The sequence below is a fragment of the Giraffa tippelskirchi genome, chromosome 7, assembly GCF_054371585.1.
Source record: "Giraffa tippelskirchi isolate mGirTip1 chromosome 7, T2T-mGirTip1v1.2.pri, whole genome shotgun sequence".
Taxonomy (NCBI): Eukaryota; Metazoa; Chordata; class Mammalia; order Artiodactyla; family Giraffidae; genus Giraffa; species Giraffa tippelskirchi.
The window spans coordinates 26094464-26121127 of NC_137281.1; the positions used below are offsets into that span (position 1 = coordinate 26094464).

A 26664-nucleotide genomic window follows, 5' to 3' on the forward strand; every position below is an offset into this window, starting at 1 on the left:
GGCAGGCGGGTTCTTTACCACTAATGCCACCTAGGAAGCATATTATTTGCATTACCAGAAAAATAATATGTTTAATATTTTATTAAAGAAGAGAAATGGCAGACTGCCAAACTATGGGTAAATGCAGTAAGACAGCTGGCTCTGTCGGGACATTTAAGGTAGTAGATCTCAACCTTGATGCACTTAAAAAAACCCCAATGCTCAGGCCACATCCAAGAACTATTAATTAAAATCGGGGGCAGGGGAGTGCAGGACAATGACTGACTAGGCATTAGAATTTTTTAAAAGCTCCTCAGTGATTCTGACATTCAGTCAAGGCTGAGAATCACTGTTTTCAGGGAAGAAAATGAGCTCCTGGAGGAAAGAATGGTGTCTGATTCATCCCTGTGTTCTCAGAACCTGGTGCTGTGCTTGGCATGGAGTGAACACTCCATGAATGTCTGTGAACAAACAGACGGGGAGAGTGCAAGGGACACAAGAGACCTTCCACACAGGACACAGAACATACACATGAAGACCGTCGCTCACCTCGATGGCGTAGCAGAAGTCGGCGCCGGCTGTGACCGCCATCATTGACAAGAGTCCTGTGCCAGTGCCAATGTCAAGAACTAAGGCTTTCTGTCCTCTGGACTTCACCCGGCTCACAGCAGCCCGGATGCCCTGGTAGTATTTCATATTCTAAGAGAAAGGGAGAAACAACTGTTACTTCATACCAGTTACTATAAGTGCTTTGTAAAGTTCTAGAGTCATGGTTGGCAGCAGCAGAGTTAAGTCCTGACCCTGTGGCCTCTGTGGCTTGCACTGGCTGAGTTGGACAGGCCTCCCGAGGCTCCGGGAGCACTGGGTCAGCCTCTTAAATTTAAAGCAATTGTCTCTCCCCTCCACACCCACTCTTCCATACTCTGCTTAGAGATGCTGAGGCTCATGCTCTGCAAACCACATTCTCCTCTTTTCAGCTTTTAGAGGACTGGACAACAGGGGAACTAGAGGAAGGAGAAAGCTTGTTCCTTCCCACATGCGCACTCTCCTCAGGCCCTTCAGAGCTAGGAGCAGCGCTCGAGCAGGGATTCTCTTCAGAGATCTGAGCATCAGCTCCACAGGACCTCTCCTCCACACCTCTAGGTTCTGGGAACTCCAGTCTTCTGCCTTTGTATCCCCAGGTAGTGGAATTGCTTCCTGCAATTACTACCACGAGGTTACCCTGGTGCTTCCCAGTCCTCCCATACCTGTGTAACCAATTCCTCTTGTAACAGATGCATATGCTTGTGTGCCCAGTTGTGTCCGAGTCTGCAACCCCATGGACTGTAGTCCACGAGGCTCCTCTGTTCATGGAATTTTCCAGGTAAGAACACTGGAGTGGGTTGCCATTTCCTCCTCCAGGGTATCTTCAAGACCCAGGGGCTGAACTCATGTCTCCTGCATTGGCAAGGGAATTTTTTACCACTAAGCCACCAGGGGAGCCCATTGAAACATAACATGGCTTTTGGTTTCCTCACTAGACTCTTAATTCATACAGCTTCCTGGGCTAAACACTATTTTCTTCTTAGGAAATTGTTTCTTTGTTTTTAGTTCAGGTCCTTAGTAACTTAATCAGATACTTTTTTTTCCCTCTGTAACACTTTGGCTAATTAAGTACCTGGCCCTAGGATTTCATAGGCTGTGTGGTGCAGCCAAAAAAAGAAAAAAAGAATAGTACTATACTTCAAAATAGCAACACTGAACTCTTAAAAGCAAATGCAGTGATAATGTCAAAATTATGAAGTGAAGTCATTTCCAAACTAGAATCCAGCCTTTAGTGTGAGGACAGAATAAAGAAGTTTTTGGATAGGCCAAGCCTCAAAAACTTACTCCCCATGAACCCTCTCAGAGTAATGTGATAAAGGATGAGCTTCACTAAAGAGGGAGGGAACCAAAGAGGAACACAGGGGACCCAGGAAACAGAGGACTCAATACAAAAAGAGGAGCAAAGGAAATCTACAGACAACAAGAATCCCAGGACGACAGATACACAGAGGTCTAGAACGCACCTAGTCCCGACTGAGGCCGGGGAAAATGATCCCAGAAACAATCTCTAAGATGAAACTGACAGAACAGCCAATTGTTTTGACCTTCCTTCGGAAAGAAATTTTAGACTACTGGGAGAAAGTCTAGGCATAAAAGGATGACTACATAAAACACAAAGCAAAAATAAGTTAATTATTAACAAAGAATAATGCAAGAAGGAAAAGCAATCAAAATTATCACATAGCTCAACTGCGAACAGTGTTTACACATGCCTAATAAAGTCAACATGATTTTAACTAACACATGTTTATATAAGTGTTTACCTCATCACAAAAGGAGGTGTTATTGTTATCCCTATTTTACAGATGAGAAAACAGAGGCATAAAGAATTTAAGTGACTTGCCTACTGAAACACTGAATATTAATTTTGCAAAAATTATAACTGTACTGGGAGGAAAGGAGAACGAGTGGGAAGGAGGAGCTGAAAGAATACCAAATTCTTAGCTCTCACAGTGGGAAGTCAATAGATAATAGTTATTTAGGTCTGGAAGTAAATATAAAACAAACAGCTCAAAGAGAAGAAAGGAAGTTGCCTCTGAGTGTAGCATAAAAATGTTTTGTCTGGGGGAAATGATACACCAGGGGACTGTTATTTTTCACAATAAGCCTCACAGAAATATTTGACTCCTAAAGTAATTGCATTTTTGTCTTGGATAAAATCAGTATGGCATTTTACATTATGTGCTTTTTATCGCAAAGAAAGAAAAAAAGTTAAAAAACAATCAGGCAGGATGGCAACTGACAGAACTGCTGAACTAGGAAAATGAACATCAAATATGCTATCTCCACAAAAAGCAGGAGGGTGCAGATTTCTCTGTGTAGCTGTGGCTGTGGGGTAACAGAAAGAGAGCAGGTCTAGGAGCTGGCTGGGGAGCTTCACTACAATCTGTGAGCTGATCGCCTGAGAACCCTCAGCAGCAGCATCCTCAACAGGAAACAAGGGCTGGGATACGTGCCAAATAAATAACATCCATTAAATGAGCTATCACTTTTTATTTTTTTAATTTAAAAAAGTTATGTTTTCTCTACAACAAATACTAAAACCCCTGCAATACTTTTTCAATTTTCTTAACATACAAAACCAACACAGGATGCAAAAGAATACAAAATGTAACTTGAAGTTATTGACTGTTGTCTGAAGGTGACTGACAGCAATGACTAAATTAGTCATGCTGCTAATTTACCTCCACATGTATACTGAGCATATCAGAAATATCTTTTCTCCTGACATAAAGAAAGAATGAAATGTGCACAGTTATCACTTTTTAATTATCCAACTTTGAAGCTACTACTGGAGCCTCTTAAAAGACAACTGGCAGTATCCATAAAGAGTCCTATGTGTGTTCATAATCCTAGACTACACTAAAGATGACATTTGGATGGCAAATAAGCGCATGAAATGATGTTTGACACCATTAGTCATTAGAAAAAATCATTTCATGCGCTTATTTGCCTTCCAAATATATTAAAACTACAAAGTTAAATAATGTACACTCAACATATAGACCCAGCAATTCTACTCATATATTTATATGAAAGAAATGAAAACATGTCCACACAAAGACTTACATGTAAATGTTCAAAGCAGCCAAAACAGCCAAAAACTGGAAACAATCCAAATGTCTATCAATTGGTAAATGGATAAAATACAGTATATCCATATAATGGAGTATTACTCAGCAATACAAAGGAATGGATACTGACACACTCAACATGAATGACCCTCAAATGATGAACAAAGGAAAAAAGATACATAGACTACATATTATATGATTTCATTTAGATGAAATTTCCAAAAAAGGCAAAAACTATACAGACAGAAAACCTATCAGTGGTTGCCTTGGGGAAGGAGAGGCAACCAGAAGGCTGAGTACCAGCACTGATTACAAACAAACATGAGATAATTTTATGGGATAATAGAAGTGTTTTAAAACAACAACAAAATGTAAGGAACCATACAAAAGTACGGAGAAACATGTTTTTCTTGACTGTCACTAACCAGCAACTTCTGACTCCATTTCCTCATGTGTAGAACTGGGAAGGGGAGAATAGAAGTTAGAGTTAAATAATGAAGACTCAGAAATGTTCCATCAAGGAATTTGAAGTTTACCTCAAAGGCAGCAAGAGGACACTGAAGGGTTTTAGGGCTGCTGTACAGAGGAAGGAAAAGAGGGGCCGACACCAGTAAATGAGGGCTGAGCAGGCAGTGGGGCTGAAAGAACCATAGAATTTGATGATCAATCAACTACAGGCTTAGATAAGGGAAAGATATCATCTTTCTGGCTTGGCTGACTGGATGGATGACAACGCCATTTGTCCAAATCCTCTGGAAGCTGGGTCAAAAGGGACCTTCTCTGGAGATGACACTAAAAATCAGAGAGGTTCACAGGCCCCTGAGTCCAACAAGAAGTCAAGAACATTAAACTACAGAGGATTAGTCAAAAGCCAATAATGTTTGTTCCCCATTCTGTATTCCTAAACAGATAAGCAAAGGCACTCGGATATCTGACAAAAATGAGGGAGGCACCTAGGCCCTGTGGTGTAGTCTGAACACTAATGGTACTTAAGGAGGCCCTTCTGTCACAGTGTTGCCAAGAAGTAGGCAGTTAATCAGGGCTGGGTGAAAGAGACACTGCCACCAACACAGCCTCATGACCAGCCCTACCATGTGCCCTGATCCTTCTGTCAAGCACTGCTCAGTTTTTAAGCCTGGCCCTGCATCCCTCTCCTTCATGCCTCCCAATTTCTGAACGATCCGGATGAGACTGACTAGTTAAGCACTCTGGGAGACCAGGAAATCCTGGGTTGCTAACCATGATAAGACCAGAACTGTAACATAACTCAAACAAAAAGAACTCAGATGAAACAAAAATGAAGGAGAAAAGCTGAAATGTAATTCTGCAGTGAAAGCCAAATACACTTTACCAAATACAGTCTGCAGTGACCTCTAGAGATTCTATTTTAAAATTACAAAGTGACTATTCCAGGTGAAACTATTTTTTATCCAGAGACCATGGACATCAGCTAGTATGGCCCATTCATTGTAAATTCTAATAAATGAGGTCTGCAGAGGTCTCATGTTTTCTCCAAAGTCATGCTCAAGTCAGCAACAGAGGAGGAAGAAGGATCCAGACTCCTGCTTTCCCAAGCAGTGTACCCTACTGCTGCCTCTCTGCATCATTCTAACAGCGTGCCTCTGGGGGCAAAACTGTGTAGTGGAAGGTTTCAAACACCACTTTAAGATAACAGTTTCAAATAAATAAATAACAGTTTCCTTTTACACTTACCCTGTCTTTGTCATGCAACATATCAGCATAGGATGACCTAAAAAAAATAAAAAGACAGGTTAGAAACCTCTGCTAATAATGATAAACATCAATGTATGAGAATATTCACATATATAAATGCATTCCTACATCAGACAGAACAAACATCCTGGCCCATTTTAAACTATTTTAACAGAGCTATAAGCTGTCATTCTCCCATATTGCAGAAAAAAAAAATCTTAGAGAAACATGTGTATTTTTAGTAAAGAATGTTGGCTTGAAACTGCTCTGATAGTTGGCCCTGTCACAGTAATTCCACAGTCCTAGCATACCGATCATGTTATACATCATATAATTTTTTTTCCTCAGGAACAACTCAGATGTGTCTAATACTTCACATAGTCTTATATACATTTGTATACAGGGATAACCACAGACGGAAGGAACACCAAGGAGAGCAATCGGGGAAAGAGAATCTATATGCCTGCTGTGTATGTGAAGGCACTTTCCGTTATGTCATCAGGGACAACTAAGAAGAGCTCATCAAACTACAGAGAAGAGGGCTGCTTATCCATATGTTCTACCATAGTAATACACAAATCTGAAAAATCTCTGGCAGGGTTAGGATAATCCCCAGAACTCAGAAGATTCAGCCCGAAGATGCTTTCTGAGAGTTCCAGGTGAGAGTTAAGGCACTCTCACCAAAGAGAGGGCCTCCAGCTTCTGAATAACATCAGAATTAATGGAGAGCTTTTTTTTTTTTTTTTTTACATGTGGCTTCCCACAATACATGCAAAGAACTTCTGATCCAGAAGATGGAGCTAGAGTTGGGAAATCTGCACTTGAACCGGTGCTCCGGGCAACTGTGACACAGGCATCTCATACTCCACATTTTGAGGAGCACTGCACCAAAAGCAAACGGTTCTGCTGCTTCTTTTTTTAAATGACACACCAAAGTTTTTAACATGTGAACCTACCTGTGAGTGTTTAGTTGAAATCTGGTCCATTCTACTTTTCTTCACCTCTTAAGGGGCATTTTCACACCCGATCTTCCCTGCCTCATCACCCACCCACTCCTCCCACTCCACTGACATCACTCTCCCTAAGCACCACCAGCTCACTCCCATCACGTAACAGCCAGGATTTCTCTGACCCTTCTGGACACTCCCCTTTCTGAAACATTCTCTTCCTTTCTACTCTGTGGCCATTCCCTGCTGGTTGTCTTGCCTCACCAGATATTCCAGGATTCTTTCTTCAGCCCTCTACCTTTCTCATTCCACACAATCTCTGAAAGCCTGCAATCTCTTTCAGCTTCAACTCTCACTAATAATTGCAAACTGTTCAGATCCATAATTTATCTGCCCACTGGCATTCCATCTGGATGGCCAAACCCAGATACTAATCTTCATCTCCCCAACAACATTCATTCCTCCTGTGTTCTCCTTCTGATGGAACTGTTTTCCATCCACTTACTCAAATCAGAAATCTTGGTACTTCTTGAATTGTCTCTCTCTTTCCATCATTGCACCCAAGAGTTACCAACCTTAGGCTCCCTCAAAGCTTTCTCCTCCTCTCTCCACCTCTGCCGTCTCAGCCATGGAGCTGCAACTTCTACCTAAATGCCCACAAGTTGTTTGTTCCCTCCAACACTCTTTCCACACTGCTCTCAGGGAATGTTCCAAAATGCAACCTCATCTTTTTTCTTCCCTATTTAACTTCTCAATCACTTAGAAAATAACATCCAAAATACTTAGAAAGTAATGTGTTTGAGCCCTTATTCTGTACCAAACATTGTACTTCATTCAATCATCAAACAATGGTAAGAAAAGGGTATCACACTATGGGATAAATGTGATTATATTGAGGCATGTACTGTTATACTGTACATGAAGCACATATTACTACTTTGAGGCTCAGAGAAGTGTAGAAGCTTGGCCAATGTCCCAGACTTAAGTGGCAAAGCTAGAACTTAAGACAACCGTGCTCCTCTTCCAGCATTTTGCTCCCACCAACTACAACATGACCCCATCTACCTTTTCAGCAGCCTCCCTCACCACAGCCCTACTTTTGCACCACACTCCAGTCACACTGACCTGCTAGTCATTCCCCAAACTAGCTCATCTGCAAGTCTGCACATAATCCCTGCTGCCTGGAAAGCAATCACCCTCTCTTTAGATTTGAGAAATCATTCAAATTATCACTCTTCCAGCACAGTTTGTTCTTGATGCTTCCATGCACTTTTGTGCCCATTTCCACTGACCTTCATCTCATGGTGTCATAATTTTTTTATATATCTGTCTCTTCCACAAATTTGCATGTTCTTTGCGAACCAGAACCTTATCTTCTTCATTTTGGTATTCACAGCCTTCACACAGTGTTGTATACACTTAACGATTGTTAAATAACAGTAACTCATTGACATACTTTTAAACACCCCTCCAAAGGGGAAAAAAATTTCACTTTCCCCCACGTTTTCCATTAAAGAGAATTTAACCATATAGTAAATGTGTGTTCATTTCAGTGACACAATAATTAAATTTCATAAGCTCATCTATTGCTGTTACTACTACCTAACCATGGGTCCTCTTTGGTCCACTAGACAAATCCTCTGGGGCTCTGGTATGGCTGCTACACAACACCTGACTCTCCACACAGGTATGACTTTGTGGAACTCCCACACAAACCTACCTAGCTGAGCAAACCTGCTAGTGAGCAACACTGCCCTGGTCAGAAGCACTTGGTGACAATCTATTCCCCACTCAGACTGGATTCCAAGGCATCTGCTTTGAGATCCTACCCAGCTACAGCAAACTGTGGAAGCAAAAAACAAAAAAAAACCCTGTTACCTTGCAATCTCCTGGTGGTAGTCATAATGCTCATCCTCCTCCAGCCACTCCACAGATCCTGTGGTCGGATTGGCCCGCCCGCAGAAGACTTTCATGATGTCAATCAGCTTCTCAGCTTTAGCAGAGAAAAGCAGCCTTGCCAGCTGACTTCTTGTAGACAAGTCTGATTGTCAGAAATCTATTCAAATCATAATGCCCCAAAATGTAGAGGAAAATGAACTTTTAAGACAAAGGAAAAAAAAAAAAAAGAACTCAAGAAATGAATGAAAATGTCAGGGACACTGAAAATATCTGTTCATCAGAATTTCAATCTCCCATCAAGAGTTACTTAGTTTTATATTCAGCACACAATATCAAAAATCATTAAGACAAAAATTCAGAAAGCTATCTGGAAACTTCAGCAGGCCTCCATGATTTCAATGGGGTCAAATAAGCCTCAGAGTTGCACCTGAGTACAGCCTAGGTGAAGGCAGGTGAGAAGAGAAATAAAGCAGAAGAAAGGGCTAGAAGGAAAAGGGAGAACACAAAGAGACTGGGGTGGTGGTAAAGGAGTGTCAGCAGTACTGTTTTAGAACAGTAAACATTTAGTTTAAGGAAATATACAAAGAAACAGTAATTCAAATCACCTAAGTAAACCTCACCTGAGCAAATAAATCATAGCTAATATTCAAACATGAACAATCCCAAAAATATAACACCAAGCCAAAGAATAAGCAAATCACAGAGTATACACGATTGTATTCATATGAAATTCATAATTATGCAACAGAGAATACAGTCTTCAGGGAACACACCGAAAGCATAACAGGGAATGATGATAGTGGTTACCTCTAAGAATGAAGGGAAAAGGATGGAATCAACAAAGGCCACAAAGGGGACTTCAAAAGTAATAGTAATTGTTCTTTTTCTAATGATACTGTCATTCTTCGTGCCTCACTATCATATTATTATGTTATTATATTACTGTTATGTCAATTACTTCTTATCTACTCAGTATTGAATTTTAAAAGCAATTTTAAAAATTTCATCTAAAAAAAAGGCTTTGAATAAATGAAATGTCACCAGATAAATGTCTTATATGGCCTGTTTCCCGCCAAAGATCTATTTCTGAGAGAGAAAGACCACAGCTCAAAGTCTGAAGGTACTTCTCGGCAGACATGGCCTCTCACAGTACCCTCCCTCTTACTGTTCAAAAAACAGCAAGTGTTTCACACTTTCCTTCATTTCTTGATAAGCACTGATCTATCATCTATAAACCTTAGAAAGAATGCCTACTCCGCAAGACCCTAAACATTTGTAAAGCATTTTACTGGCCAGAGTTACTGACTTTCCTGTGAAGTTATCTAAATAAGTAAACACTGAATTCTTATACTAGAGGATGGGGAGCAATCTTTTCTGAAAAGACTCAGTCACCAGCCTGGTTGAAAGTAGTCAATTAGTCCTTCAGCGAAACTCTACTTCAGTATATCTATTCTCTAATTTAGTGGTTCTCAAGCTTTCTGACAACCTCAGAAAAGAAATATATTTTACCTTGAGACACAACACACACGCAATATAAAGTTTCACAAAACAATTACTTAGTCTTCATGTAGGCAAGACTCTCTGATATAATTCACTCTATTTAATTTTTATTTGTCATGCAGGTCACAATCCACTAAATTGTTTTAATAACTCACCAAAAGGTTTCAACTTACAGCTTGAAAAGCACTGCTAGAATCAGCTCTGCATATCTCATAAGCTAATGTCATTAAAAGGGAGAGTATCTAGAACTACCATATACTGTAATATGCTTTAGAAAACACCTCCAACAAATGCTATAGTAGAAAGAAGTTTAAAAGATGGGTAGGATTTAGATGGGGGAAGGCAGGGAGAATGTACTTCACCAGATTAGAGAGGCTTAAACAATCATGCACAGTGAACCAATAAATTAAGCTGAAGTTCCATTGAACAAGAAGTCAAACACGCTGATGGGGTCCATATTGTGGAGAGTCCTAAAACCCTTATTCTCTGGTCCATGTGTAATCAATCATGAAGTCACTTAAAGGTTAAGGGGAAGTAAAGAATTGTAATTTACAGAATTCTCTCTTCATCTACGATGTTGCAGAGGCTGTAACTAGGACCACAGTGTCTTTTCAGAACTGTAGAGAAGTCACTGGTTTCATATAAGTCTAAATAAATGCTTGAGGACAGAAACTATGTCCTGTAACCTCTCTGGGTGAACACTACATATCTTCCACACATGAATCCCCTCATGTATTACTATGACTTGTCCTCGCTCCCAGAAGGAGCCCACATTCTAGATTCAGGATACTATAATCTCCTCCTCATTCTCCAAGAACTGTGTAATCACATGGTTATTTACAAGGAGGGGATGGAAATCAAATGCCAAGCCCTAATTGCTTTACTAATCAGATTTCAGAGTAGACCTCTGGCTCAGTCACTCAAAATTTTAGGCACCTTCTGTATGCCAGGTACTGTATTAGAACTGGACGACTACCATAAAGAGAGAGGAGGTTCTTGTTCTCCAAGAATTTATAGATCCTAATGAGAGAAATAGAGTAAATAAAATAATTAGAGACTACCTGAGGGCAAGAAAGGAAATGCACAGGGTGCTATGAAAGAGAATAACAAAGTTATGGAAAGGCTGAGGAAAACAGCATCTAAGTTGAGGCCTGAAAGATAAGCCAGGTTAAAAGCTATGAAAGTGTAGTGCTCATATTTCAGGAATCCTTATCCCAACTTTTCCAAGAACAGGACGTAAAATGTCCAGAATTAGGTGCAGAGTTACAAAAGTCTGAGTGACTGAAGCACTTTGAGCAGAAGAAATGATGGGAGATTAGGCATGTGGCTTCTGCAAACCGTTGTGCCATGCTGACTTTGGAAAGGTGTTTTGATTTTGTTCTAGATGCACTAAGAGCCACTCAACGGTTTTAAGCTAAGGAGTATCTACGGCGGGTGTCGCAGAGTCGGACACGACTGAGCGACAGAACAAACGGTGGATGTACGCTTTTACAGGGACTCTCTGACCAATGTGTGGTAAACAGACTGGTTTCCAACTACTGAGAACACTGTGACTGGGAAAGACCAGTGAACCAAGGGACCATGGACCAGTCAGGGTGCGATGGCTGAAGCTCCGAAAGACTGAGGTGCGGGTCTCTGTGGCTGAGGGGAGGCGCCAGGTACTCCCCGCGAAGGTGCGCAGTCACAAGCCCAGCTAGAAGCAATTACCCGACTGAATGGCAGAGGCGGGGACCCCCTAGAAACCCGCACTACCGCCGGTCCGGGAGTTCTGAGTCGCCCCATGCGGACTCTAGAAGTTCCTTCGGAGTCCCGAAGAGGTGTGTACCTCAGTGTCCAAGTACGACCGAGGCCGTGGGCTGAGTACGTTTCTGGCTGCATTCGAGCCTTCAACCGCGACCCCACCTTCCCAACCCGTCCAGCGTCTCACCCGACTGGAAAACAGCTCCATTCACTTCCTCCGCCACCGCCATCTTGCCGCAACAGGCGTGCGAAGGCGGGACCTCCCTAGACTCGCTGATTGAGCCGGGGGCAGGGGGGCGCCGGAAGCGGAACTGAAAAGCTCTTCCGTCACACCCAACACACTTCCGCAGTGCTCCACGGCTGCCGCTATGGAGGTTGGAGGTACAGCTGTGCTCCGGGTGAAGCGGAAGCTGGGCGCAGAGCCCGCCGAGGCTTTGGTCCTCGCTTGTAAACGCTTCCGCTCCAGCGCGGATGAATTGCAAACTCCAAAGACGTCTCCAGAGGGTCTGGAGAGAGCAGCAGAAAATAATGTCTTCCAGTTGGTGGCCACCGTGCGCTCCCAGGTATTGGGCCGGGAAGGAGCCGGTGTGAAAGGGATCTTAGGGGTGCATCCTTATCCGTGACCCTTTCACCAACCCCTGTTTATGCCGCCCCACACCTCTGCTTCTTCCCCCACCCTAGGAAGAGCCAGTCCAGCCGCTCCTGCGGGCCGCCCTGCGCCCGTCCCGGGGCAGCCAGCAGCGTATCCGCCATCATCTCCGCGCCTCTGCTCGGGAGATCAGACAGGAAGGCCGCTACAGAGTAGTTTCTAGCCGCCGATCCTCGGGAATTCCCTCGGACAGCTTGGAGTCCGAGGACGCGTCAGGAACCGCAAAAGCCGCCGACGACGCAAGCTTTCAGCTATTAGATCTGATCCACGAAGAAGATGATGCAGAGGTCGCCGCCCCCGCGATCTCCTGCAAAGTGAGTACAGCCCCAGAGTGGAGCTCTGGGATTCTCTGGACAGATAGTGCGCAAAGTCAGCGCACAGTTAAAGCGGGTACACGTGGCCTCACTTCAGAGATGGATGATTCATCCCGCTTGATAGACACAATTTTCAGATTAGGTTATCCACTCAACAAGTATTTACTCAGCCCCCACTCTGTGCCAGGTATGGTTCTTAGGTTCTTTGGGTACAGCAATGAGGACCCAGCATTCAAGTGGAGAAGAGAAACATGAAACATACAAATTCAGTATCACATGGTGATATGGGCCATAAAAGGGGCAAAGAAAAGAGGAAAAGCGTGGTCCCATTTCAGTGTCATTTTCACTGAGATGACTTTTGAGTGAAGACTTGACGGAGGTGAATGGCTGGGCACTGCAGATGTCTTGGGGAAAGGGATTCCATACTGAGGAGCTGTAAGTGCAGAGACCCAGAAGCCAGATTTGTCTGGTGTTTGCAAGGTCAGTGTGCCTGGAGCCCAGTGAGTTGGGGGAAGATAGTAAGGAATTTTCGAAGAGGGTATCTGCTAGATCCTTTCAAGTCAGTACTTGAAAGGACACCTTGCCTTTCACCCTGAGATGGGGAATCCCTGGAGATTTTGACCAATGTAAAAATAAAGCCAATGGGAAAACTCATCAAAGGGAGATTAAAGGACCAGGCCTGGGTAGCATATCAAGTTTGAGGCAGATTTAGGATTAGAATGCAAGTCTTTCTCACATTTAATTCAGTGTTACTTTCTACTAATTACATTTTCTAAATTAGTACCTCACTTCCAGAAAACAAAGTCAACTACATGCAATAAGACCAGAGAAATAGAAAATTCTCAGTCTAAGGTATGCCCTCTCTTGATAAACACTTTTCAAATATCATTCCTTTTAATGGTTTTTGAAGTTTAAAAAATGAAAAAAAAAAAACAAAACTATTTTTGGCTGTGTTGGGTCTTTGTTGCTGCCTGGGCTTTTCTCTAGTTGCAGTGAGTGGGGCTACCCCCCAGTTGCAGTGCACGATCTTCTCATTGTGGTAGTTTGTCTTGTTGCAGAGCACAGGCTCTAGGGCACACGGGCTTCATTAGTTGCAGCATGTGGGCTCAGAAGTTGCAACTCCCAGGCTCTAGAGCACGAGCTTAGTAGTTGTGGCTCACAGGCTTAGTTACTCCAGGCATATGTGATCTTCATGGAACAGGGATTGAACCCATGTCTCCTGCATTGGCAGGCAGGTTCTTTACCACTGAGCCACCAGGGAAGCCCCCAAAAATGAAATTTATATTCAAAATATATCAAGCAAAAAATACTTAATTGTATTACTAGTATACCTGGACTAGTATACCTGGATGATAGCCATCTTTTTTACCAAAACTAATTCCAGACTGTGTCATAAGTTACACATTTTAAAAGTGAACTGATGTTCAGTGGAATCAAGTCAGTTAAATAGCTCATTAAATAATCTAAGAAAAATTAGTAGATAAGCTAGGAAGGATCTGAACACAGGTTTTCCCAACAATGCAGTACAAACTGTAAACACATCAGAAATGTTTGCAGATTAATTATTAAAAAACATAAATTTAAATTGAAAGCACACTTGAGGTTTTATGCTTACTAGATGACTGGGAAAAGGGTTGCTGATAGCACTGTTGGCGAGGCTGTGATTAAAACTGTACATGATTATAGTGCTTAAAATTGATGCAAGCCTTTGGGCTTTACAGTAATATCAGGCAGACTAAAAATACATTGGAGCCTATTTTTCAAACTATTTTTATTGTTTGCACTCTAAAGCCATCCAAAAATCTAAAGAAACTTTAAAATTAATGATAGCAATCTCACCCCCAGGATTTATCCTAGGGCAATAATTCCACAGAAGCAAATAGCTATGGTATTAACAAAAGCTACTGTCGGTATACTAAGTAATTATGTGTCCAGTACTGTGCTAGGTCCTTTTTTTTTTCCACTTTAACTCATTTTATCCTCACAAAAATCATATAAGGTAGGTACTCTTATCTCCATTTTCCGTATGCAAGAAATGGCATGTTCATCACAGTGCTGTGTATGGAGACTAACAATTATGTATAGAAACTGACATATACAACTAGTTAGACCATTAAATTGGTAACCATGAAGACTGGCAAGATGGAAAAATACTTACGTTTAACAACAGAATGTAGCACAATTGAACATATAGGTAAAGAAACACAGACTAGATTTAAAATTTTTTTTCTTTGATGAAGAAAATAAAGCAAAATAAAAATATAAGGGGGGGCGGGTAACTTCCTTGGCAGTAGAGTGTTAAGACTCCTTGCTTCTACTGCAGGGGGTGTGGGTTCAATCCCTGGTCGGGTGTAGCCACAAAAAATAAAGTGGAAGAAAATGCATTCATTTTACCCCCATCCCAAAGATAACTGGAATAAAACGTTTATTTTCTGTGTTTAGCATTTTTGTTTTGCTAACTTCTGTAAAAATTTGTTTTAATATTTAACGGCTGCATAATTTGTTGAACTGAGGTCTGTGGACTTGTGAGTTAGAGTCAGAACTTTTCTTGTAAACAGCTTTGAGGTTGGTCAGGAGTCTTCACAAAACCTGACATGTCTAGTTGTTAACTTTGGAACAAGGAAAAATTCTGTTTAGCTTGTAAATGATGAGAACATTGCTCTCCCTCTATCTGCCTTGACCATGGGACACACCCTTTTCCCCCCATATGGTGTCTGGTTTGAGCTATACAACTTTCAGTGATGAACCTGTCAAGAGTGACTTGCAGCATGTCCCTCGTTTCCAAATTGACCCATGCTACCCTGGATAACACAGCCTCTTGCCACTGGAGCACATCTTACCTGGGCAAGTTCTGTTCTGGGGCAGTACATCTCAAACTATCAGAAAAAGAATTATCGAGTCCCCTCCAAGTTTGTGAGCAAAAGCAGGATGTCAGTGTGAGCAAGCTAGTGGTGGGTGATGGGTGGTACCAGTCACCAGGTACTACTGCAAGAAACGCCCTTAGGCCCCTAGAGGTGGCCACACAAAATACAGACCCATCTGAGGGTCAACCGTAGGGGTGCCGAAGTGGGCCTGTGGATCTCCAAGGGCAGAACGTCATACCAAAGGAACTCAGAGAAGACCTACAGAAGCAGAGCCTGGGGTGAGATGAACCACTTGTGCTGGCTCTCCCCTTCCTCTAGTGTTCCTGTGGGCTCTCGAGTCAACCCACAGAAGAGTAGGAAACTATCTTGTAAGCTTCTCCCTTAAAAGGACTACTACACATTAATTTTATAGAGACTGTTTGTTTTTTTATTTCACAGATAAATGAAAAGAGACTAGTTGGCCATGGGGGTAAGAATCTTGAATTCCACATAGAACTGCAGGAAGGCTGCCTTCACCAAGCACTTAGGTTCCTCCTATTGGGACATCCATGTTTTAGGTTATGCATGTATCATCTGCTGTTCTCTTTACAGAAATCTGACCCAGATGTGATCCTCTGCAACTGTGTAGAGTTGATCCGTGAGGGGTTGAATGTATCTCAATATGGACCAAGTTCTGGGCATCAGAAGGAACAAAAGGACGACTTTGTGTATGACATTTACTATTTGGAAAGGGCGACTCCAGGATGGATTGAGAACATCCTCTCTGTGCAGCCCATCAGCCACGAGTGGGAGTTGGTAAGGGGCCCTATGAGGCAGCCTAAGCTTATTACCCAGTCACGTGCTTTGCCTCCCTAGGTTCTATTCCTGATCATTGTTCTCACCCTTGCTTAAAAGGAAAAAATTGTTATAAATGCCTGAGGTTACTATAGCCACTAGCAGACTGCTCCGTTTTCTCTTTTTCACACATCACCCTTAAATAATGTCTCTTCAAGTTGGTCTGCTGATAGCTTCCCTCAGAGCGTACCTTTAGAGGTTTTGACTTAAACTCACGTTTGTGTTGAGATGTGCAGGTGAATGATGACCAACAACCAGAGGACATTTATGATGATGAAGATGACGAAAACAGTGAGAATAATTGGCGCAATGAGTACCCAGAGGAGGAGAACAGTGACGAAGATGAAGATTCCAGAGGTAGGTAATAGCAGCCCTGGTTGGGGAGGGATTGATGGGATCTGGGATTGAGGTGTGAGCAAGGTTGACAGGTATATCTTAGCTGGTTTTCCTTTTCTGCCATTTGAGCTCCACTAGCTCAACCACAAGCTGTTGGAGCTGTAGGAGGTGCAAGGACTGGTGTCTTCATGGGGGCTGCTGGAGGTATAATGTTAGTCAGGCCTGGATTCAAATCCTTAGTTCTGTTATTGCCTACCAACAGTCCTTTTCCCTTCTACTCTGAATAAAGTGCTAGAGAGGTTCATCAGTAGGAGTAGTCCCAGGGTTTTCTCAGGTACTTGTAAATTGTTGCATTTACAAGTATAACAACACAGACTTGGTACCTCAGGGAAGAGAAAGGAAGGATGCCCTGGCACCACAGTTCCTTGAATTGCTTAGTGTTTGGTAATGGAGGAACAATTCAACTATGGAATATTCTACTGGGGAAGTGGCAAGGAACAAAATTAGATTTGCAATATGACTCCAACTGTTATGAAGTCCCATACTTAGGGGAGAAATGATGAAACACTCCAATGTTAAAGGGCTTGGTTTACATGGTAAGAATTTTATTGCTTCTTTTTTAATTGTTCTATATTCTAGCAAGTATTTTATAATAGAAAACAAACTTTTTTGAGAAGGGAAGGGACTTTTGTGGTCATTTAGAAAACAATACAATTAGAGCCCATTCCTGTTATCTTATTCTAGGCTCTGACAATTACAGCAGCGTCAGTGAAGAAGAAAGAGACAACAGCAGACCACCAATGTGGAGCAAATACCCTTTGGATGTGCAGAAGGAGTTTGGCTATGACAGCCCCCATGACCTCGATTCAGACTGATGATCCTGTGCTAACACGAGGTTCTACCACAAGCCCCTGGGGGATTTGTGACTGCAGGGTCCGCCACAGTAGTTAGCATCCTCCTAGCCTAACATGGGGAAAGAAAAAGCATCTCCACCAGCACCATACCACCACAGGGAAAACATGCACTAAAGGGAATGTCTTTTCTACTATCTGTAGGGCCCGTTTATCTTGATCAAAATTGACCCTACAGTCCACACAGGGGAAATGCTAGAAAAGCGAAGCTTCCTGGCCCAGGCATTTTCCCAGCATTCCTATTCTCCTACGCTGAAACCAGTTAAGTGGAAGAGAGTCTCTCATTTTATCAGCACTAAGACTGGGCTTTTCCAGGTTACCTGCCTCTAGTAAAAGCCAGTTTCTTTTGATAGAGGGACTCTAGAAAGGCTGCGGTGAGTCCCTTGTAGTGGCACAGACTGGATAGTAATGGCCATTAGGAAAGGAAGTAGAATCTGCCTGCGATGTGAGGTTTTAAACAGCTATCCCGCCTCCCTGCTTCCTGACTGATAACATTTGTAAAGGTTGCTTGTTTCCTCTGGCAGTGGTGCCAAGGAACAGGGTATGTATAAATGTATTTAATAAAAACTTTGAACATTGGGAGCAAGTAAAACCTGACTGTCTTGCATGTTTTCCCACCATATTCCCTGCTCCCCTTAACACCTGCCAAAAGGGAGTGAGAAGTTTCAAATACTGAGGACTTAAAGCAAGTGAGGACAAGCAAAGCACATCCTAAACTTGGCTTTCCACTGAGAAATGTTTTAACCAGTCACAGCAGTCACCAAAAACAAACTGCCATCAACAGGACCAATATTGTTACCAAAACTGGTATCTCTTGTAAGCGAACTCTGTCCCTACTCCTTTCCAAACCACAAATGCCTTAACTCTGATTAAGATGGCATTTATTCTGTAGTGACGAATATGTTCTCTATCTGCACTGTGCAGTAGTAGCCATTAGCCACATATGGCTATTGAACATGTTAAATGTGATTATTGCAACAGAGGAACTGAATACTTTAACTAGCTCTTTGTGGCTAGTAGCTACCATGTTGCACAGGTCTAGGGAAACAATACACAGAACCTTTGATTCAAGGTGTGCCCTCTTGCCTTGGGGCACAGACTTACTCTCACATGGGAAGATAAACAAGGAAATGTCTTCCTGCGCATTCTAAGATTTCATAAGCATTTCTACTTTTCTATCCTACCTCCACCCATTTCACTCTATTTTTTGTACATCTTTGCCTATATTCTTATCTACATAGAGTTGTTAAACCTCCTAAAGTGCTTCACTTCTGTCCTACTATTGCAGTTATAAAACCAACAGACAGACTTGGTTTCCTATCCTAAGTATCCACTATGGTGCAGTTCAGTGCTGCAAGTAACAGGCAACAACTTCCAGGTCTAATACCAGTCATCTCAGTCTTCTGCAGGCATAGAAGCAAAGGATTGAAAACCACTCTGCTATTATAACATGCTCACTGCTCTTATGTACTCATTAAAGTTTGCCAACATTAAAGGGCTGACAGCTTCACAAACTACCGACTGCAGAAGGGATTAGCACACCACGAGAAGGACTGAAGGAGAGAAACAACAAAGACCTGGAAGAAATTAATTACACTACAAAGCTGTAGTGCTGTAGGGAGTCTCTGGCTTCCCTCCCTCAGAAGGGTTCCTAGGAGAAGACTGTATCCAGCACAGAGGGGAAGAACACAGTCACCATCCAGTAATGAGAGGGGGTGACCTGGCTCACTAAGCAAGTATGAGGGAACCTAGAGCATGAGGCCCTGGCAGCCACTGGGAGACAACAAGTTCCTGAGATAAACTGGTCGTTTACTTCAGTGAAGAAAATTAAAGCATTGGTGGGGGATCCTTCAAGACAAGCGCACTCGACTTGAAGGATTAGCTCCAGAGGATCCCTGGGATAGGTGCCAGCTTGGGTCAGACAGGAGTCATGTTTACATAGTCCGGGCAAGTCAGCCTTTGCAAAAGACTCCCTGTTGTCAGGCAAATCCACAACCCATGACAGGAGGAATGTACTCCTGTGTTCTCACAGAGGCATACCCTGAGCCAAAGGCAGCTGTGAGCATGCTCCCCTAAATTGCCTTAATTGAACAAGTATGACCAAGGTCACTCCCTTGTCTGCAGCTATGGCCAGTATGGTGGAGAAGAATGCTCAGAAAGGTAGATTGCCTCATAGTTCCTATCTTTATCATTGATTGATTTCAAAACCTAAGGACAAGAACCCCATGGGGGCATACCAAGCCAGCAGGTTCTTCTGGGTCCAGGATGAGTTTCTGGAAGCAACACTGGGCAGCTGTCCAATCCAGTGCAGCCTGGCGGCCCATGAAGGAACATCCATTAAGTCAGATGTCCCACTCTGGCCACATCTGGGTGCTAAAGCGCAGCCTGAGCACCAGAATTAGTTGCTTCTGATCGTGAGTCTGCTGAAGAGCTAGGTGGAGGTGGAAGCAGCTTTATTCCAGAGTCGTCACTGCTGTCCACAGGGAGAAAACAAGTTCCCACAAGCACCAAGCTCTTCCTGAGACTGCAGCCCCCCAAAACCTCAGGCAAGGGGAGGCAGGCAGGAGAGGAGGGCATTGTCCCGATGACCCACACCAAGGTGGCTCAGAGTGTAAACAAAGCCTGGTGTCAGGGACAAGGAAGAGGATGCAGCCTGATGTGAGGTTTCCAGGAAAGTGACCACTTCTAGCACCACAATGGGCTTGCATGGGGTCTGCACAGCAGCCCCTCATACTAGCCCTTACAGAGAGGAACAACTTACTTGTCAGCTTGGGTCCCGGAAATGGTCTCTAAGCCATTGACAGCTGAAAGAATTCAACTGATTCACCTGAATCCTAGGACAGTTTCCGCCTTCTCAGACTTCATACCAGAAACCAGGGATTTGCATTTTGCCAACTAGAGCAAAGAACTAAGGTCTCAAGTAAAATAAAGGATTAGCCTTCAAAGTGGCAGTTTTACCAGGCTTCTGACTCTTGCATTTGTTCATCTGTCCTTGCTGAACTTGAGCTAGGTGATTGTTAATATGTGACCTATCTACATACTAAAGTGCAACCGGTACATGAGTAAAAAAAAAAAAATCTTTACAGTTCACCTCTGCAGGTAAGACTCAACAGAAGATTGTGCTAAAACTAAGCAAAAAAGTCTGTGGTCAGAGTCTGACCAACCACCACATAGACACTTCTAAGGTCAGAGGGACTCACTTTGGGGTACTTTCAATTTTTAAATACAATCTGCCTATTACATCCTGTAAAGTAATGAAGACCAATGCTTTGCTGGGACTGGTGTTCTGGATTAAATAATATCAATAAATAATGGAAGACAACCCTCTCCCCAGGGAAGGATGCTGAGCCAGAGGAAGAAATGGTAGCATTTCAGACCTCTAAAGTCAGGTGCTTGGACCTGGTCAGAGGAAAACTTCCCATAGACCAGCCTCTTCAGAGAAACTCCTGGTTCAAACCTCAAATTCAGAAACCAACAGCCCCAGCTGTTAACCTAGCACTTCCTCTTCCCCCAGTGCAACTCACCAAGTAAGTGTTTGGAAGGGCTGCACCTACTCAAGAGAACAAAACTGAACCACCATTCCCCTACTTCCCGAGTCCTCTCCCACCACCACCCTCTGAAGTCCCCACCTTCAGGCTGGCCCCAGACCCTGAGATTCCTCCCATAGCTTACAATGAGAGTGAACACCTGAGCAGGCCATCAGCCCTGAGCCCCCTTACATAACGTGGGCCAAGAGCCCTCCTTTAGCACAAGAGGGTTGGGTCCACAGTCTTGTAATCCGGACTTTGGTGGCTGTGGCCACAGGTAGCAGCCTTCCAGGCCTTGGGGGATATCACCTCTGGCTTCTACTCAGTTTTCCTCTCAACCTGTCTCTCTTCAGCTACATCTAGCTCAGTCAGGACGCAAAAGCAAAGCTTCTGGGTGATTTTGGTGATAGCAGCTAAATGAAAATAGAGAAGAGAATTTAGCAAACTGACATTCAGTGACAGAGTGACAGCCCCAATCTAAACAACACAAGGCTGATTAAAGTATGTGGTTCCTCCCACCTGTCCCCTGGGCACCCTGTGCCAGGCTCACCCCCAGCAAACCTCACTGTTCTCTACTCCATACCCAACCAGAGGGTCTGATGCATGACTCCTTGTCTTGCTACGTGGAGTGCACTTTCAGGGAGGGGTGTTTAACCCTAAATTAAGACTCTAAAGTTAGAATTAAAGTGATCATGTCAAGATCAAAAGGGGCAGCCAGGTCTCCAGCATATCACTAGTAAGGGGAAGCCATTAGCCATCACATCCACCTGTGCACACATTTTTGTATACACACACACACACACACAAAGCCACCTGTGCACACATTTTTGTACACACACACACACACACACACACAAAGCCAGGGTGTAGTAGGCAAAGAGAAGCTCACCAAGGACATTCCGAATAAAGAGTGGCCTCCGAGACTCTGGCAGATAAACACCCAGGAAGTAGATGGGAACCCCAGAGAGGGTGATTCCAATGCCAATGAGGGAATTGATGGTGTCACTGAAGAGGGGCACGATCACCAGAAACAAGGAGCATATGCAGAACACGATGGGAAAAAACAGGCTCAGCTGAAATGAAGACAGGCGAGACATTAGGTAAAGTGGGATGAGGGAATGGGAGAATGGGGAATGGGAGAGGGGGAAGACCTTGGAGAGATGCCCACCCCTCCTGGTCTGCCCAGAGTCACTGACCTTGAGAGGTCGTGGCCGATCAGGCTCCTTCCAGCGAAGGTAGAGCTGTCCAGCGACAGAGAGGCCCACAAAGAACCAGTAGCTGAAGCTGAAGTAGTTGATGAGCAGGAAAACATCCTCCACAGTGAGGTAGATGAGTGTCATGGTGCACTGCAGGGGAAGAGTAGGGGGAAGAGGAGTGGGCACTGTTACTGCCCAGCCACCCGGAGACTCCATCACTCAACAGTCAGCACAAGATCGGCTGAGAGCTGACTCAGCTTCACCAATGACCTCCGGCTCTTTTCAGTGACCCCCTTGGCATCAGATAGGTCCATTCTCCAGACTGGCCTTCCCTCCTTCCTCTGTTGGGGGCCCTTCCTGCATTCAATGCCTCCCTTCTTTTCACAAGCACTTCAGTTAACAAGCTAGACTCCTTTCCCCTTCTGATGGCAGACACTGAGGCCCTCCTCACTGTGATGTACCAGCCTCAATGTGAATCACACAGTGCCCTCTGAGACTGTCATACATGGGTCCCAACGACATGGCTGAAAGTGGAGGAAGTGTCTCCAGAACCATCTTACTATCCTGGAGCCTTTAAAATGCAGATTAGCAAAACAGAGCTATACTCCTGGGAAGAAGTATAACAGGATTTGCCCTCTGGAACAAAACAGTTCTGAAGACAGGAGTAAGGGACTATAGAGTTCGAAGAGGTTAGATTTACTTTAAGGATATAGAGTTCCCTCTACCCGTCTTTTCTCCAGATTATCAACAAAGGATTGAAAACAAAAAGAGCCCATTCTAGAGAGAGAAGGAGACCCAGTACTGAGAGGAGAAAAGTAGGGTGCAAGGTGATTAATTTAAAAGCTATGGGATGATATGGGAGAATGGCATTGAAGCATGTAAATTATCATATGTGAAATGAATCACCAGTCCAGGTTCGATGCATGATACAGGGTGCTCGGGGCTGGTGCACTGGGATGACCCAGAGGGGTGGGATGGAGAGGGAGGGGGGTTCTGGAAGGGGAAAACATGTACACCCATGGTGGATTCATGGCAATGTATGGCAAAACAAATACAATATTGTAAAGTTAAAAATAGCCAATGTTCATCGCAGCACTGTTTACAATAGCCAGGACATGGAAGCAACCTAGATGTCCATCAGCAGATGAATGGATAAGGAAGCTGTGGTACATATACACAATGGAATATTACTCAGCCATTAAAAAAAAATACATTTGAATCGGTTCTATTGAGATGGATGAAACTGGAGCCCATTATACAGAGTGAAGTAAGCCAGAAAGAAAAACACCAATACAGTATACTAATGCATATATATGGAATTTGAAAGATGGTAACGATAACCCTATATGCAAGACAGAATAAGAGACACAGATGCATAGCACAGTCTTATGGACTCTGAGGGAGAAGGTGAGGGTGGGACGTTCTGGGACAATAGCTTTGAAACATGTATATTATCATATGTGAGACAGAACACCATTCCAGGTTCGATGCATGAGGCAAATGCTCAGCGCTGGGGCAATGGGATGACCCAGAGGGATGGGATGGGGAGGGAGGTGGGGGGGGTCCAGGAAGGGGAACACATGTAAACCCATGGCTGATTCATGTCAATGTATGGCAAAAACCACTACAATATTGTAAAGTAATTAGCCCCCAACTAAAATAAATAAATTTATTAAAAAAAAAAAGATAAATAAACTAATTAAAAATAAATAAATAAAAGCTATGATGTCAGATTGCCCTAAATTTATAAATTTAGTGCTATTCTAATCAATATATTAGGATATTTTTTATTTTGATAAAATGCTAAAACAGTTTATCAAGACAAATAAACAAACAGGTGAGAACTGCCATGAAAATTTCAGGGGGAGAGGGGAACTGAAGAAGTACCCTCAGCCCCACTTTAGTTCTCAAATATTCAGTATAAAGCTAAATAAGGAAGCTTGGTGCTGATGGAAGGATGAATTGAGATGATGATACATTTAAAAGGCAAATAGCTGTACATGGCACATAAGAAGCACGCTAAAAAATTATCTATTTTTATATGATAAAAATTTGAAACATGTGGGGATGTTTCCTCCCTAGCAGCCCAATGGTTAAGATGCTGCACTTTCACTGCAGGGGGCACAGGTTTGATTCCTGGTCAGGGAACTAAGATCCCGTATGCTATAAGCCACCGCAAAAAAATCCTAAAAAATTTTTTTTTAATTTGTTTGAAAAATATAGAAAAATGGACTATTCAATAAGTGATATTGGTATAGTTGGCTAGCCATTTGAGAAAAAAATTAACTAAATCTCTTCCTCATTCCATTCACCAATATAAACTCCAGATGAACCCCCCAAAAAAGTAATAAAACCATAAAAGAAAGAACTAAATGATAAAAACAATGAACTATATTTCAAATCTTGGAGTAAGGCTTTCCTCAGGGTTCCTGCTACCCTTTACATGTAATAACACCTCAGTGCAAATTAGAAAATGACAGTTCTTCTTCAGGACTCCTTCCATCTGTCAGAATACTTCATCATTTACAAATTTTGTTGAAAGAAAACACTTTAATGCCATCTACTATATAGAAATCTATGATGCCTACGATATGAACAGAGGCTCCTAGGGTAGCTGGTGTACACTGGCCTGGATTTCTAAGTATGATTTTAAAAAAAATGAGGAGCTAGAAGGAGGAGGAGAAAAAAGAAGCCACTGACTGAAGAGATACATAAATCTGACTAATTCACTTTTATACTCTTTTGTAGCATTTGCCTTCTTTATGTTTTATTTTTACATTTTTAAAAATTATGGGAAAAAGAAACACTGAGAGGCTCAGGAAGTACCCCAAGAAGCTAGTATACCTCCCCCCAACCAGTCCTCTCAAAGACTCAGCAGGAGTACCACACAGGTATGTCCAATCCCCATACTCCCCAGCACAGCTTACGTTAAACAGTAAAGCAGGGATAGGTGTGAAACGCTCAACGTGGATCATGGACAGGAGGTCCGGGAGATGGCCCTCACGGGAGCCCACAAAAAACAACCTGGAAGGACAAGAAATGTGTCAGGAAGATCTTTGTACTCAGCCATGCAGCCACACTCCTCACTCAAACTAGGCTCAGTCAGACCCAGAAGCCAGCAGGGGGCAGTCTCTCAGGATCCTCCCATGTTCTCTATGCACGACCAAGCCAACCTTCACCTCCTTTAGCCATGGATATCCCCACCATAAGCCATGACCCACTCTTACCCACTGACAACCTCATGCCTCTGCTATGCAACTCACCATCACCCAACTGAAACCTCACCCTGCCATCACCCACTGGCACCCCAATCCACTTCCCTGGGGTACCCTACTCTGGCACCCCACAGACTTCCCACTTAACATAACGGCTTTTTAAAGAAGGGCAGCCAGACATCTGATTGTCTGATCTCTGTTCATCTTCCCTGAGCTCCTGATACATAAAGGGTCAGGGAGATCCTGGGGCTCAAAGAGACTTCCTCTCTGCATCTAAAGAGCTCCACTGACTAGAAACAGAGCAGCTGAGAAGTGAAAAGCATCCAGGTAGTCAGCAGCATCATGGTGCACATAGCACCTGACTTGGGGTGGGCTGGGGAACAAAACACTCCCCAAGAGATGACCACATCTGCGCTGGGAAGAAGAGCTGGGGTTTTCCAGAAGATGAGTGTTGGGTGGGGACACAACACAGGCAAGGACAAAAGAGGTTTAGAGGCATGAAAGGGTGTAGCCTCTTTGAAGGTTGATACTAGAATGCCCGTAGTTCCAGGATAAGGTATGTGAGGAGTGTGCTGGGAAGAACTTGCTTATGAGGCCATGCTGTGGACACTGAACTAACACCAAGAGCCAGCAGTGGCTCTGAAGTAAGGGCTTGACTGAACTTGACATAGAGACTCTGGTGGCATCACTGAGGCCAACTAAAGCAGGGAGAGGCCAAGGTGTGGGGGGAAGGCCAGACAAGAAGGTCATCTGGGACAACTGTCGCACAAGAGAGGGGGCCTGAATGAGGGTGGACACACTGGTGGAGGACAAATCTGGTGGTCTTCTGTGTCTGCACATGTATTTGAGGCTGAGAAACGAGGGTGGACACCAAGGGAAAAATCAAGAGGCCAAGAGGCTGGGAATTCCCTGTGGTCCAGTGGTTAGAACTCTGGGCTTTCCCTGCTGAGGGCCCAGGTTCAATCTCTGGGTGGGGAACTAAGATCCCACAAGCTGTGTGGCACGCCCCCTCCACTGAAAAGGAAAAAAAAAAGGGGCCAAGTAAGGAGGACTGATGGATCACAACTGGAGACAAGAACAGGTAGAGTTCATGTTAAGTTTGAGATACTTATGGGCCATCCAGGTGGAGCCACAGGAGTTGCTGGTATCACCTGGAAGGATGTCAGAGGCTCACAAGGCTAGTATCTGTACTGAAGTAGAGAAGCAGTACAGCAGGTGGAATGCTGGAGAGGACGCGTAAGTGAGGCGAAGGTGTCTCAAAGCCAAAGACAGCAGAATGGGTAATAAAGAGAAAGTGAAGAAGGTAACACAGGGGGAAACAGTTGTGCATTATCTTGACATGGCTGCAGTCCACTTTATGTGCAGGTCCACATTCTTATTC

General features: G+C 43.5%; 3 protein-coding genes and 1 non-coding gene across 28 annotated transcripts in view; 1 reads left to right on the forward strand and 3 right to left on the reverse strand.

Moving 5' to 3' along the window:
* The window catches only part of PRMT7 (protein arginine methyltransferase 7), a 42544-nt gene extending 30866 nt beyond the window's left edge, over positions 1-11678 (reverse strand). For 5 of the 7 annotated variants that reach the window (XR_014060270.1, XM_081512841.1, XM_081512845.1 and 2 more), the window contains exons 1-4: positions 11625-11678; positions 8177-8395; positions 5352-5388; positions 529-678 (exon numbers count right to left, since the gene is read on the reverse strand). Coding sequence is in view for 4 of the 7 variants with exons in the window: in XM_081512841.1 (XP_081368967.1) it covers positions 529-678; positions 5352-5388; positions 8177-8271 (282 nt within the window). In the remaining 3 variants the exon portion in view is untranslated. The remainder of the gene's footprint in view (positions 1-528; positions 679-5351; positions 5389-8176; positions 8396-11624) is intronic. The other 2 variants (XM_081512842.1, XM_081512847.1) reach the window with 1 other exon arrangement.
* On the reverse strand, positions 3194-3317 carry LOC145515992 (small nucleolar RNA SNORA19). Its single transcript, XR_014061179.1, has one exon. It is a non-coding gene; the product is annotated as a small nucleolar RNA SNORA19 (small nucleolar RNA).
* A 107-nt stretch (positions 11679-11785) lies between the features above and the next one.
* Positions 11786-17937, forward strand: SLC7A6OS (solute carrier family 7 member 6 opposite strand). Of its 2 annotated transcripts, XM_081512897.1 has the most exons (5): positions 11786-12000; positions 12119-12400; positions 15856-16059; positions 16335-16455; positions 17179-17937. In XM_081512897.1, the coding sequence occupies exons 1-5, from the start codon at positions 11806-11808 to the stop codon at positions 17307-17309; spliced, it is 933 nt and encodes a 310-aa protein (XP_081369023.1). In that variant the 5' UTR covers positions 11786-11805; the 3' UTR covers positions 17310-17937. The 2 variants fall into 2 exon arrangements, with proteins under 2 accessions (XP_081369023.1, XP_081369024.1); XM_081512898.1 differs by lacking the exons at positions 15856-16059; positions 16335-16455; positions 17179-17937 and adding an exon at positions 13182-13338 and having other exon boundaries at positions 12119-12587.
* The window catches only part of SLC7A6 (solute carrier family 7 member 6), a 33515-nt gene continuing 23869 nt past the window's right edge, over positions 17019-26664 (reverse strand). For all 18 annotated transcript variants that reach the window (XM_081512872.1, XM_081512869.1, XM_081512873.1 and 15 more), the window contains 4 exons: positions 24996-25092; positions 22069-22218; positions 21762-21945; positions 17019-21285 (listed from right to left, as the gene is read on the reverse strand). In XM_081512872.1, coding sequence (XP_081368998.1) covers positions 21191-21285; positions 21762-21945; positions 22069-22218; positions 24996-25092 — 526 coding nt within the window. In that variant the 3' untranslated portion in view covers positions 17019-21190. The remainder of the gene's footprint in view (positions 21286-21761; positions 21946-22068; positions 22219-24995; positions 25093-26664) is intronic.

Bases quoted from the DNA above. Each gene is read 5' to 3' on its own strand.
- SLC7A6OS (XM_081512897.1), top strand. From the start codon at position 11,806: ATGGAGGTTGGAGGTACAGCTGTGCTCCGGGTGAAGCGGAAGCTGGGC. The intron at 12,401-15,855 runs GTGAGTACAGCC...TTCTCTTTACAG, and splicing joins CCCCCGCGATCTCCTGCAAA to AAATCTGACCCAGATGTGAT. The intron at 16,060-16,334 runs GTAAGGGGCCCT...TGAGATGTGCAG, and splicing joins TCAGCCACGAGTGGGAGTTG to GTGAATGATGACCAACAACC.